This window comes from Hevea brasiliensis, chromosome 8 (assembly GCF_030052815.1).
Source record: "Hevea brasiliensis isolate MT/VB/25A 57/8 chromosome 8, ASM3005281v1, whole genome shotgun sequence".
Classification (NCBI taxonomy): Eukaryota; Viridiplantae; Streptophyta; class Magnoliopsida; order Malpighiales; family Euphorbiaceae; genus Hevea; species Hevea brasiliensis.
This window is the reverse complement of record NC_079500.1, coordinates 19,842,831-19,855,784: the sequence shown is the minus strand read 5'-3', so window position 1 is coordinate 19,855,784 and position 12,954 is coordinate 19,842,831. Positions and strand designations below refer to the sequence as shown.

At 36.1% G+C, this 12,954-nt stretch overlaps 1 protein-coding gene and 1 pseudogene across 1 annotated transcript; both read left to right on the top strand.

The window, feature by feature from the left end:
• Window positions 1-6,383: 6,383 nt before the first annotated feature.
• On the top strand, window positions 6,384-6,945 carry LOC110649760 (17.3 kDa class I heat shock protein-like). Its single transcript, XM_021804459.2, has one exon. It carries the CDS (start codon window positions 6,447-6,449, stop codon window positions 6,921-6,923), a length of 477 nt encoding a protein of 158 aa, XP_021660151.2. The 5' UTR covers window positions 6,384-6,446; the 3' UTR covers window positions 6,924-6,945.
• A 2,433-nt stretch (window positions 6,946-9,378) lies between these two features.
• On the top strand, window positions 9,379-10,998 carry LOC110649762 (UDP-glucose iridoid glucosyltransferase-like; annotated as a pseudogene).
• The last annotated feature ends 1,956 nt before the right edge of the window (window positions 10,999-12,954 follow it).

Here is a 12,954-nt window from a genome sequence, read left to right as displayed (position 1 = left end):
ATATGAAGACATAAGGAGGTCTCTGGAAGTGAGAGAATACTCGCAATAAGCCTACAAAAGAGATAGAGCAATAATTCATAAATTAGCTGCTCAACTTACTTTAGCTGGGGGGCAATTCTACAAACTCTTATGTGTGATAGAAAAATAGGCTGACCAAATAATGAAAGAAGTACATGCAGGAATGTGTGGTCCCCATATGAATGGAAAGGTTCTAGTTGGGAAAAAATGTTCAAAACATATAAGGATAGGCCTGAAAAACTCCCTTATGTTCTTTAAGGTCATCGTAGTACTGCAAGGACATCCACGGGGGCAACTCCATTCTCTTTAGTGCATGGGACTAAAGCAATGCTATCCATTAAGCGAGAGCTCAAATCCTTAAGAGTGATGCTAGAAGCTAAGATCCTAAAAAAATGAGTGGGTTTAGAAGAGATATGAAGAATTAGCTTTGATTGATGAAAAGAGGATGTGAGCCTTGTATCATATGCAAGCTTATCAGAGGAAGATAGTTAGAGCCTTTAATAAGAAGGTGAAGCCAAGAAAGATCAAAGAGGGAGACATGGTTTTGAAATAAGCTCGGCCCATCCCTTTTGATTTAAGAGGAAAGCTTAACCCAAGCTAGGATGGTCCACACATAGTCAAAAAGATCTTGCTACTGTAAGAATATCAGACCTGGATGGGAATGAATTTCAAGAACCAGTCAACTTAGACAAGCTCAAACGATACTTTGTGTGAGATAGGCCCGCTAGGCTGAAAACTTACAAAAGACGGTCTAGGCAAAAATAAGGGTCAAAGAAAAAAAAGAAAAGAAAAGAAAAAAAAATGCTAGATTGAAAACCTACAAAAGGCAGTCTAGGCAAAAGGAGAGATGAGAGAAGATCTGGATGGAAAACCTGAAAAGGCCATTCGGCAGGTTATAAAGCTTATTTCTAACTTTGGAAGGTTAGAAATTTAGCAAAACTAAATGTAAGAGGGAGTAATGGTGTACCTGAATAAATAAAGAAGTTTTTATTGCATTAACCAGGAATAGGTTTTATTTAATTTTGATTGTGAATGTTTGCGTCTTAAGGGATACATCAAAAGATTAAGTAATTGAACTGCATTGTTTTGATTTAACCTATTGTCTTGTGAGCATGATAGAATAGGTGCTTGATATGAATATCCTGGTGATTGTCTAATTTCAAAGAAAAAAAAAAAGAGAAAAAGAACAAGAAAAAGAAAAGAAAAAAGTGAGCTCGCTAAGTGGAAAACCCGAAAGGGCCGCTTAGGTAAAAGTTAGAGCAAGCCCGCTGAGATGAAAACCGAAAAAGGCATTTCAGGCAAAAGTTAGGGCACAGAGAATGGAGTTCATGGAAGAGAAATGAGTCAAGAAAGAAACCATAGGGGGAGAGAAGAAAAAGAAAAATCAGAGGGAAATTGTATTGTGACCTTAAGGAAGTCTTTTTAGTGAATGGTTTTTCTCAAAAATTTTGAGGCTAAAAGAAAGTTTTTGCAAAAGAGATCCCTCAAAGGACTATGTTTTTTATAGAATCTCCAATAAAATTTGCATTCTCATGATAGGAAATAGCATACAGGAAGCACAAAAATCAGAGAGAATTTTGAGACCAAGTTATCCCAATTTTTTTTTCAAATCACGAATTAGATATTTTTTGGTAAGTCCTTAGACGTTGTTTAGGGCGCACGACATAGTTGTGTAAGGCGTAGAAGAACACGCATCAACATGTCACCTGTAGGTGTGTAAGGCGTAGAAGAACATGCATCACCACAGTTTCAAGTGTCGAACTATGAGTGGGTCTGATTCTTCCTCAGGATAGCGAGGGGGATACGTAGGTAGTTTAGGATCATGGTCCTAAATACGAACCCACAATATTTCATGACAGATGTTTTTTTTGGTAAGTCCTTAGACGTTGTTTAGGGCACATGGCATAGTTGTGTAAGGCGTAGAAGAACACGCATCAACATGTCACCTGTAGGTGTGTAAGGCATAGAATAACATGCATCACCATAGTTTCAAGTGTCGAACTACGAGTGGGTCTGATTCTTCCTCAGGATAATGAGGGGGATACGTAGGTAGTTTAGGACTGCGGTCCTAAATATGAATCCACAATATTTCAAATTACACAGTTGCCATTGTCAAGAGACCATAGCTAGTCTCATGACACAGAGTGTATCGACAGAGCAAGATGCACTCAATTTTCACATGACACAGTTATCACTGTTATGAGACCGTAGCTAGTCTCATGACGCAGAGTGTATCGACAGAGCAAGATACACTCATTTTTCACATGACACAGTTATCACTGTTATGAGACTGTAGCTAGTCTCATAACGCAGAGTGTATCGACAGAGCAAAATACACTCATTTTTCACATGACACAGTTATTACTGTTATGAGACCGTAGCTAGTCTCATAATATAGAGTATGTCGACCGAGCAAGATATACTTGATCCTCATAGCCAATGTTTCATAGTTATTAGAAATTTGAGTTTCACTTTGACGAAACTTGAGCAATGCTTTCGCATTGATTTCAACTTTCGCCAAAGTAGGGGGGCAAACTGTAGACCCTTATTTTGTGATGAGTATGTGCATTGAGGCCGTGGGAAACCCGATGATGAAAAATTATATGACTGTAAGATGTAATTGGAGGCATTGAGCTGAATTATTAATTTCGTGGCATGATCTTGAAAAAATAAAACTAATAATAAAGTTTTGGGAAAATTAATTTAATTAAATTTAAATAAAATTTTATTTTGTTTAAATTTAATATGGGTAGTTTTTTAAATGGATCTAATTAAGTTTAATTGGGCTCCATGGGCCTAAGAAAGCCTAGTTAGGAATTTTAAATGAGACCCATTTAATTATTTTCTAAAAATTAAAATAACAAAATATCTCTCTCCTCCTTGGCCCCACTCTCTTCCTCACTCCCTATTGGTGCCTTCCATTTTTTCCTGTCTTCCTATTGGTTGAAGCACCTCACCCATATCCCAGTCTTATTCGAATTCTGCAATTGCAGTTGTTTAAGTCATCTAAACTTTATCACCCTAAGACTCCAAATCCTACCACACCTCTTCCTCATTCCCTATTGGTGCCTTCCATTTTTTCCTGTCTTCCTATTGGTTGAAACACCTCACCCATATCCCAGTATTATTCGAATTCTGCAATTGTAGTTGTTTAAGTCATCTAAACTTTATCACCCTAAGACTCCAAATCCTACCACACCTCTTCCTCATTCCCTATTGGTGCTTTCCATTTTTTCCTGTCTTCCTATTGGTTGAAACACCTCACCCTTATCCCAGTATTATTCGAATTCTGCAATTGTAGTTGTTTAAGTCATCTAAACTTTATCATCCTAAGACTCCAAATCCTACCACAACTCTTCCTCATTCCCTATTGGTGCCTTCCATTTTTTTCTGTCTTCCTATTGGTTGAAGCACCTCACCCATATCCCAGTCTTATTCGAATTCTGCAATCGCAGTTGTTTAAGTCATCTAAACTTTATCACCCTAAGACTCCAAATCCTACCACACCTCTTCCACATTCCTTATTGGTGCCTTCCATTTTTTCCTGTCTTCCTATTGGTTGAAACACCTCACCCATATCCCAGTATTATTCGAATTCTGCAATTGTAGTTGTTTAAGTCATCTAAACTTTATCATCCTAAGACTCCAAATCCTACCACAACTCTTCCTCATTCCCTATTGGTGCCTTCCATTTTTTTCTGTCTTCCTATTGGTTGAAAAACCTCACCCATATCCCAGTCTTATTTGAATTCTGCAATTGTAGTTGTTCAAGTCATCTAAAACTTTATTATCCTAAGACTCCAAACCCTATCACACCTCTCTCCCAAAACCCTATAAATACCCTACTAGAGAAGAGAAGAAGGGATGATGGGAGGAAAGAGGAAGAGAAAATTCAGAGCTATAAGAAATTTAGAGATATTTAAGACTCTTTGAGTTCTTCCTTATTTTTTTTTCTTCAAGAAGATTTTCATACAAGATTTCTGGAAGGTCAGTTTTTATTGTTTTCTTTTCAAGATCTATGCCACGCAATATTTTAATTATATGCTCTTTGTCTTCAATTTATTTTATATGTTCATATAGATCATGTAATCATGTTTAATTTGAGGGGGATACATAACTCTGCACATGTTTAGTTTCTGTCTCTCGTACTTTTATTATTTTTCTTTATTTTCTTTACTTTTTATTACAAACAAAATTGGTAAGTAGCCCTAAGGTAAATACCAAAGAGGGCATTCTTGTGAGCTTATATGGAGCTAAACGGGAGTAAGCTGGGGATATCATTGCCATACTAGACGAGAAGACCCTATTTAAGGGTAGCTTGCACCCATTGCAAATTCATTTACCAACAAGTAAGTAGCTCTAAACTTCTCGAATAACCATTGGCATGAAATTGTAGTAATAATAGAACTTTCATTTGGTAAATTAAAATTAACTTTGTTTTTAATTTAACTGACTTTTGCATGTAATTAATTTAAATAAATACTTTGTAAATTAAAATTAATCTTGTTTGTAAATTAAACTAATATTGGCATGTAAAATAAATTTAATTTAATACTTGGTAATTGTAAAATAAATTTGCATGTTAGAAATCTTTATTAGGTTGTGATTGTTTGGGACTTATGTGATATTAGAATAAATTACACATGTACATAATTAACTTAGTTCAATTATCATTAGGGTAACTTGGTGAAAATTAATTATTTAGGTTAAATAGAAACATAGGGTTATTTGAAATTGAATTTGTTTGTAAATTAAATCCCCAATAATAAATTAATTTTAGTCATCTGGTAAATATCATTTAAATAATTAGCAACCCCATAGATAGGAATTACTTGTGCATGAAAATTGTGTGTAAACAACAACCCTTTTTGTGAATTACTTGCGTGTGTAGAATTAGAATTGCATTTTTTAGGATAAAGTTTAATAAAGGAATAATAAACAAGACTTCTAGAAACATTAGTAGAGGACTGGCACTCGAATTAACGAGGTTAGACCAGGCGTAAGGGGTGCCTAACACCTTCCCCTTACGCACCCACTATCCCGAACCTAGACATTGGGCTATGGTAATGACGGTTGTGGAAACTCTGCAAGGAGTAAGTTGCCATCCATGACCCTCGGAAGAAACACTGAATATGTCCCGGTTATTACTCGGGTGGCGACTCCTGTCTATCTATGCCTTCGTGGCATAAATCCTTAGTACCGTGGTAGTGTTATGGGAAGACGGTACTTACCAGTGGTTTGATTCTATTAGGATTGTATGAAGTGCATGTCTAGGAAATGCTGTCTAAGGAGGTGGTATTTAAGTGAGACCATTGTGACTCCACCATCTTTCCTGGGCATTACCTGGTGCATTTTATATAATTCTAATGGATGATATTTCGCCTCACGCCCCCCACCTCCTACATGACCCGACCCAAAAGTTTCGCGCTGCAACCTGATTGGGATAAAAAGTGAGATCTATGGTAGTAGTGGAGGCATGGGCCGATAGGGGTAGGGGAAGCCTGGGTGTAGATAGAGAGAAGAAGACAAAAAAATCCCAAAAAAACTGAACAAATCAATCTTCTAATTAATTAAAAGGATTTATGTGTGTACTATAGCTAAAGAAGGGTATAGAAATCATTAGAATGATCAAACAGAATCAAGAAAATGGATATATTTGAAATGGAGAAATGGGTTATTAAGATTGGATTTTCTTTAATCAAGAAATGCAAGAATGAATGGTTCCAGGCCTTGAAACAGCTTTTTAGCAATTCAAAAAAGGAGACGAGATTTGCTTCTTTTTTTTTTAGTTGTTTAATGATTTTTGATAGATCAATTTTGGATTTGTTATCTCCAAATGAGACGGTTGGGAATGTCAAATGATCAATTGCCAAGATCAGAAGAATCTTTAGGTCTAAAAACCGTCAATTTGGGATGTAAGAAGGTAGTTATAACCATAGTTATTTGGAATGCGATGCTCTCATATCCAGTATGTCCTATGCACTATGTTACTTAATAAAATAGGGTACAAAAGGGAAAGGCTTAATTGGTACTCCAATTTGGTTTGCTGTACATCAATTATACTTAATTCAATATGCATTTAGCAGCATGGTATTTTGATTGGAAACTACCTTTGCCTTAAAAAAAAATTTAAGTCGTTTCATTTGGACCTCCTCGATCATGAATCATGATATCAATTCATCCTAGTAGCAGCAAGGCCCATTCTTTAACAGATGGTTCGGACTTGAACAGTTCAAGTCAGATGTCAGGCGGGCTGATATTATAACCAGTTCAAGATTACTGGAGAAACCACCATAGCGCTCTTCTGCTTCCTATAAGTAAGACCCGTCTTCCCTCCATTCACCATAGAAAACAAGCAAAAGAATTCGCAGCAATCCATCTATCAAACCCATCAATTTCTATTGCAAAACCCTTTTCAGCGATCTAAAATGGCAATGGTTCCGAGATTCTTCGGTAACCCACGAAGCAGCAGCATCTTCGATCCTTTCTATTCTTTCGACCTGCGGGATCCGTTCAAAGACTTCCCATTTCCTTCTTCCTCTTCAATCATCTCTCGTGAAAATTCTGCTTTCGTTAATACTAGCATAGACTGGAAAGAGACTCCAGAAGCTCATGTCTTCAAGGCTGATCTTCCTGGGCTTAAAAAGGAGGAAGTGAAAGTAGAGATTGAAGATGATAGAGTGCTTCAAATCAGTGGAGAGAGGAATTTGGAGAAGGAAGAGAAGAATGATACTTGGCATCGTGTGGAGCGCAGCAGCGGCAAATTCTTGAGGAGGTTCAGGCTGCCGGAGAATGCCAAGATGGATCAGGTTAAGGCTTCCATGGAGAATGGTGTTCTTACTGTGATTGTTCCTAAAGAGGAGGTGAAGAAACCAGATGTCAAGGCTATTGAAAACTCTGGTTGATTAATTTCTTTCCCATAAATGGATCGGATGTGATTACACATAGGCGGATTTCATGAATAGTGGATGATACAATATATGATTGTCTAACGATCTAATAAAACTAGCCCCTTTCTACCTTCTGCAAAAAAAAAAAAAAAAAAAAATAAAAAAAAAAACTAGTCTATGTTTTCATAATTGTTAAAAAAAATCTTATTTTCTGCAATATATTTAACTGCAAGAAGTTATAAAATGCTTGTACCATTTGTCACTTGATTCAGTCTAATTTGACTTAATTCAAGGTTAAAGCGCATATTACTCGAGTTCTACTCTCTTAATTTCCTATTAAAAAAATATATCACATAATTCATAACGTTGCCTATTCATTTTACCTGGCAAAAGGAAGGTAAACTTATTTCCGAAGATGAGGATATTTATGGTGTCTTAACCAATTAGCAGCACTGCCATGTAGATGAAGCTTGGCGACAGCTTCAGAGTACATGCATTCTCCGTAAAAAGCCAATGAAAGAACACAATTTCTGAATCATTTGAGGCCTATTTGGCATTGCTGTTGAAACTACTGTTGATAAAATCACTTTTTTAAATATGCTAGTTAGGGAGTGTTAAAAAATAATTAAAAATTAAATTTAATCAGTTTTAGCCATAATAACACTAAAATAACAAAACAGTTTTTTCCAGACTACTTTTCTCAACAGTATTTAAAATTGTGTTTTTATTCAAAAAAGCAGTTTCAGGCACTGAAACTCAATACCAAACAGGCTTAAGTTGGTGAAACCTGGAATGGACTAACAAGGGCCAAGGGGCCATTTCTTGCCTTATCTCTCCCAAACATGGTCGGCATATTATTGGAACTCCTTCAGAGATGTTCTCCAAGGTTGAATTCAACCACAATGGCTCGAAAATCCTCCTACCGCAGGATGTGCTAGTACTTTTGTGGTACCCATTCCAAAATACAACCTCTTTCGCCAATGGTTTCTATGAAACCCCTGGGCAATAATTCAATTAATACTGAAACAGGCATAATCACCCACAAGAAATTCACTCGATGTGGAAACATCTTCAGCCATCATCTGGAATACTATGGACAGCCTTGAGAATCAGAATTGGAGCAGCACCTGAACCAATACCAAGTTCCATTCTTCTTAGTGGGCCCCCTTTACAAATTTGCATTAGCCTTCTCTAGTAGCATATTTGACGTGGACACCAATTGCATTACATGTCTTGATAAGCAAACTCCCAATTCAATCATCTATGTGAGTTTAGGAAGCTTGGCTTCCATTGATGAGAAAGAATTGGCTGAAATGGTACCTTCCTTGTAGGTGATAAGACCCAATTCGGTTCACGGCTCTGAGTGGATTTAATTGTTTCCCAAGGATTTCAATGAAGCTGTTGGAGAAAGATGCCAGCTTAGCAAAATCTGCAAGAAAGACAATTTTTTTTTTGATACATCATAATTATTTAGAAACACATAATTTAATTCCTTTGATTTCTACAACCAATTTATCACAATGCAGCAGCTTTATTCCACAACTAGTAGCATGCTCGTGCATTACACAAGTTTACATTATTAATAATTTAATTTATTTTATTTTTTATAAAAAAAATTATATTAGCATATATATTTAAATTACGTATGTACAAAATATTTTGATAAAAAATAGTTTGCATAATAGATATATTATGCTAATTTAATAATTATGTAATATATATATATGTATTTTAGTTGTAAAATAGTTAAAAATTTGTGATAGTTATTTTTTTTAGATTTTACTATTTATAAATTAATTAATTAAATGTATTATAAATTTATTAAATTAGTTTAATTAAATATTTTATTAATTATATTTTATATATTTAAAATTTTAAATATAAAAAATCACAAAATAGAAAATTAATAATATACAATAAACTTTTAATATTTAATAATATAATTAATATGATTAGATTTTTAAATTCATATATTTTTCTTTTTGTCGTCAACGTACAGGTGAAAGGGGAGCCTCCAACTTGGCCTAGCCAGATTTCGAAAAGTGTCTTATGCCACCTAGTTACGTGGAGCTAGGCTTTTTAAATTCATAATTAACTATAAATAAATAGTAATTTTTAAATTTAAAAGAAAAATATGTTAATTGTGTAAAAAATTTAAAAATAAAAAATATATTTGCAATTCATAAGAGGTAGATAGATAAATAATAAAATATAATGAAATTGAGATCTTCCAAATTAATTTTTTAATTTTTTTTCGAAAAAATGCATTGAAGGGAAAATCGTCTGATGCAGTGTGACTGTGACCCAGCATAAAACTTCACAAGCCAATCCAAACTCAATATGGCAAAGGTAATAATGTTAGCATCTATGCCAGCCCAAACTGAGAATTCCTTAATAGTGAGCCTCAGCAAACACGTTCCCTTTAATTGCAGCACTTGGATTTCTCTGGATCATAGACTGGGAGAGCAAGATGGAAAAGAAAGAAGAACAAAGGCATGGGCGATTGGTGGTGCTTGTTCCTTGCCCATTCCAGGGCCACATAAGTCCCATGCTTGAGTTAGGCACCATTCTTACTGCAGGGGCTTCTCCATTACATTTGCTCACACAAAATTCAACTTTCCTGACCCAGCCAACCATCCTAATTTCAGTTTCTTATCCAAAGCAGACCATTTACCTGAGGATGATATTGCATCTGTCTATATCATATCTCTGATATCATATCTTAATGGTAATTGTGAAGCATCATTGCAGGAATCATTGTCTCAAATTATGGAAAAGCCACACACAAAGATCACTTGAGTCATTTACGATACACTTATGTACTACTCAGAAGCATTGGCTAATCGTCTGAAGCTTCCTAGCGTAATCTTGACGACTAGAAGTGTTGCCACTTCGATTGCTTTCAGCAAATTCACTAAGGTACAACAGGAAGATTACTTTCATTTAAAAGGTATGATTGACCTTTTACATCTCCATCCTTTTGCATAAGCCACCAAGACTTCCGAACTATCTTGATTCTATAAAGAAGTTTTCAATGTTTTGCCAATTTTCTGATGTAACATAACATATCCCATCATCTCATCATTTCAAGAAATGCTTTTAAAGCAGAATTCCCTTGGCACAGCCTCTATTACCTAACGATCAGCCAACACATGCTGATGAGATAAACTCACTTCATGTTTGCAAAGCATCTATTGTAGGAAATGGTGCCTGGACTTTATCCCCTCAGGTTTAAGGATCTATCCACCATTGATTTTGCGAGTTTAGTATCCTTGATGTAATTAACAAATACACTCAATACCAAAACGTCATCGGCCATCGTCTGGAATAGCATGGAATGCCTTGAAGAATCAGAATTGGCGCAGCAACAGCAACAATACCAAGTTCCATTCTTCTCTATAGGCCCCCTGTGCAAATTTGCAACAGCCTCCTCCAGTAGGATAATTGCAGAGGACTCCTACTGCATCACATGGCTGGATCGGCAAACTCCTAATTCAGTAATCTACGTGAGCTTAGGAAGCTTGGCTTCCATGGCTGAGAAAGAGTTGGCTGAAATGGCTTGGGGCTTGGCCAACAGTGAGCAGCCTTTCTTATGGGTGATAAGACCCAATTCAGTGTGTGGTTCTGAATGGATTGAACTGTTACCCAAGGATTTCAAAGAAGCTGTTGGAGAAAGAGGTTGCATTGTGAAATGGGCACCGCAAAAGGAACTATTGGCAAATTCAGCAGTTGGAGGGTTTTGGAGTCACTGTGGTTGGAATTCAACACTTGAGAGTATCTGTGAAGGGGTTCCTATGATATGTCGACCATGTTTTGGGGAATGTTAATGCGAGGTACGTGAGCCATGTATGGAAAGTGGGAGTTGGAAAGAGAGAAGGTAGCAAGAGCTGTCAGAAGGCTAATGGTAAGTGCAGAAGGGATGAAGATGACGCAGCAAATTATAGAATTGAAGGAGAAGGTTGAATGTTGCGTGAAGAAAGGAGGCTCATCCTACAATTCTTTGATCAAGTTGGAACAACATATCTTGTCATACGAATTGCTCATATTGTCTTCCATAATTTGCAACCCTTGTTGGCTATCTGCTAATTAAAGAAATGAATCACATGAACAACATATCCGTTTTTTCCCCTCTAACTAGCATGTACTAGCCTTCAAAACACAATGTATTTGGGGAAAGAAGTGAAGAAAAAAAAAATCCAAAAATGACCCAATCATATAGCTTTAAGTTAAACAACTCCACATCACAACCAACTTAATTTTATCAAACACTTTCCACATGCCACAAAAACCTAAGTGTTGTACACTACGGAAGCGTATAAACTACAAAAAAACAAAGCAAATACACAAAATACCAATATTTACGTGGTTCAACCTCTCAACATAGGGTTATATCCACGGCCATGCCATCTTCCACTATCAATAAATAAATAAATCATCATTACAAGCTCAAAACTATATTACTCATTAACCCAATTACACACAAGAGAACCCACACTGTATCAACTGCTCATAGTAAATATATTAGTTAGTCTCTCTCAGTCTCTTCTAGATATAACCCAATATATTTACTATTATAACTACTACACCGCAAAGGGTGTCTTCAACTATTTGGATAAGAGCCCTCTCACCAATGGACAAGAATCTTTTTCTCTTAAATTCTATATCCTTTCTCCACCTTAGGCCGAAGCCTCTCTTCACTGCAATGGGCAACAGCCCCTCATCAATGGGCAGAGCCAAATCCGTAGCAATTGGCAAGGCCCCTCTCTACAATTGGCGACAGTCTCACTCCATGAGCTGAAAGCCAGTCTCTTCAATGGGCAAAAGCCAAATAACCTTTTCCATCGTTCTCCTATTTATAGTGTTAATTCCCTTAATCCTCTGCTAATTAGGAGTCCTACTCAATTTATGAATAATACTAAAATAAGAGTTCTACTCATTATAGGAAATATTCCTTTGAGGAATATTTCTCCCACTCAAATTAGGAAAATATCTCTCCAAATCCCATTAAGATTTTAAGTCATAATTCTACTAATCTCCACCTTGGCTCAAAATCCATCAACCATTGCATACCTCAAATTCTTGGGTGTCATCAAATCTCCATGCTTGAGCTTGAACCCTTCAAATCATTAATTCTTCAATCTTCATCTTGGGTGTTACTTGCTTTATTCTTCAAAAAATCTTCACGTCATCAACTATCTTAATTTTGCATCAAGAGCTTTACCTTAAATTCAACTCTCCACTATCACCATTATTACATGTGCGATTTTCTACATGTCGCAATAGCTCTATCTTTAACCAAACTCACCAAGATCATCTTTATACTCTGATACTAATTTGTTGTGCACTGCGGAAGCATGTAAACTACAAAAAAATAAAGCAAACATACAAAATACTAATATTTATGTGATTCACTCTCTCAACATAGGGCTATATCTACGGGCATGCCATCTTCTACTATCAATAAAAAATAAATCATCATTACAAGCTCAAAACTATATTACCCATTAACCCAATTACACCCAAGAGAACCCACACTGTATCAACTGCTCATAGTAAATATATTAGTTAGTCCTTCTCAGTCTCTTCTAGACATAGCCCAATATATTTACTATTACAACTACTACACCACAAAGGGTGTAAGAGCCCTCTCACCAATGGATAAGAATCATTTCCTCTTGAATTCTTTGTTCTTTCTCCACCTTAGGTCAAAGCCTCTCTTCACTGCAATGGGCAAAAGCCCCTCATCAATAGGCAGAGCCAAATCAGCAGCAGTTGGTAAGGCCCCTTTCTACAATTGGCGACAGCCTCACTCTATGAGGTGAAAGTCATTCTCTTCAATGGGCAAAAACCACTCTCTTCAATGGGTAAAAGTCAAATAACATTTTTCATTGTTCTCCTATTTATAATGTTAATTCCCTCAACCCTTATCTGATTAGGAGTCTTACTTTATTTAGAAATAACACTAAAATAAAAGTTCTACTCATTATAGAAAATATTCCTCCATCCTATTCCATCCTATTGAGGAATATTTCTCCCACTCAAATTA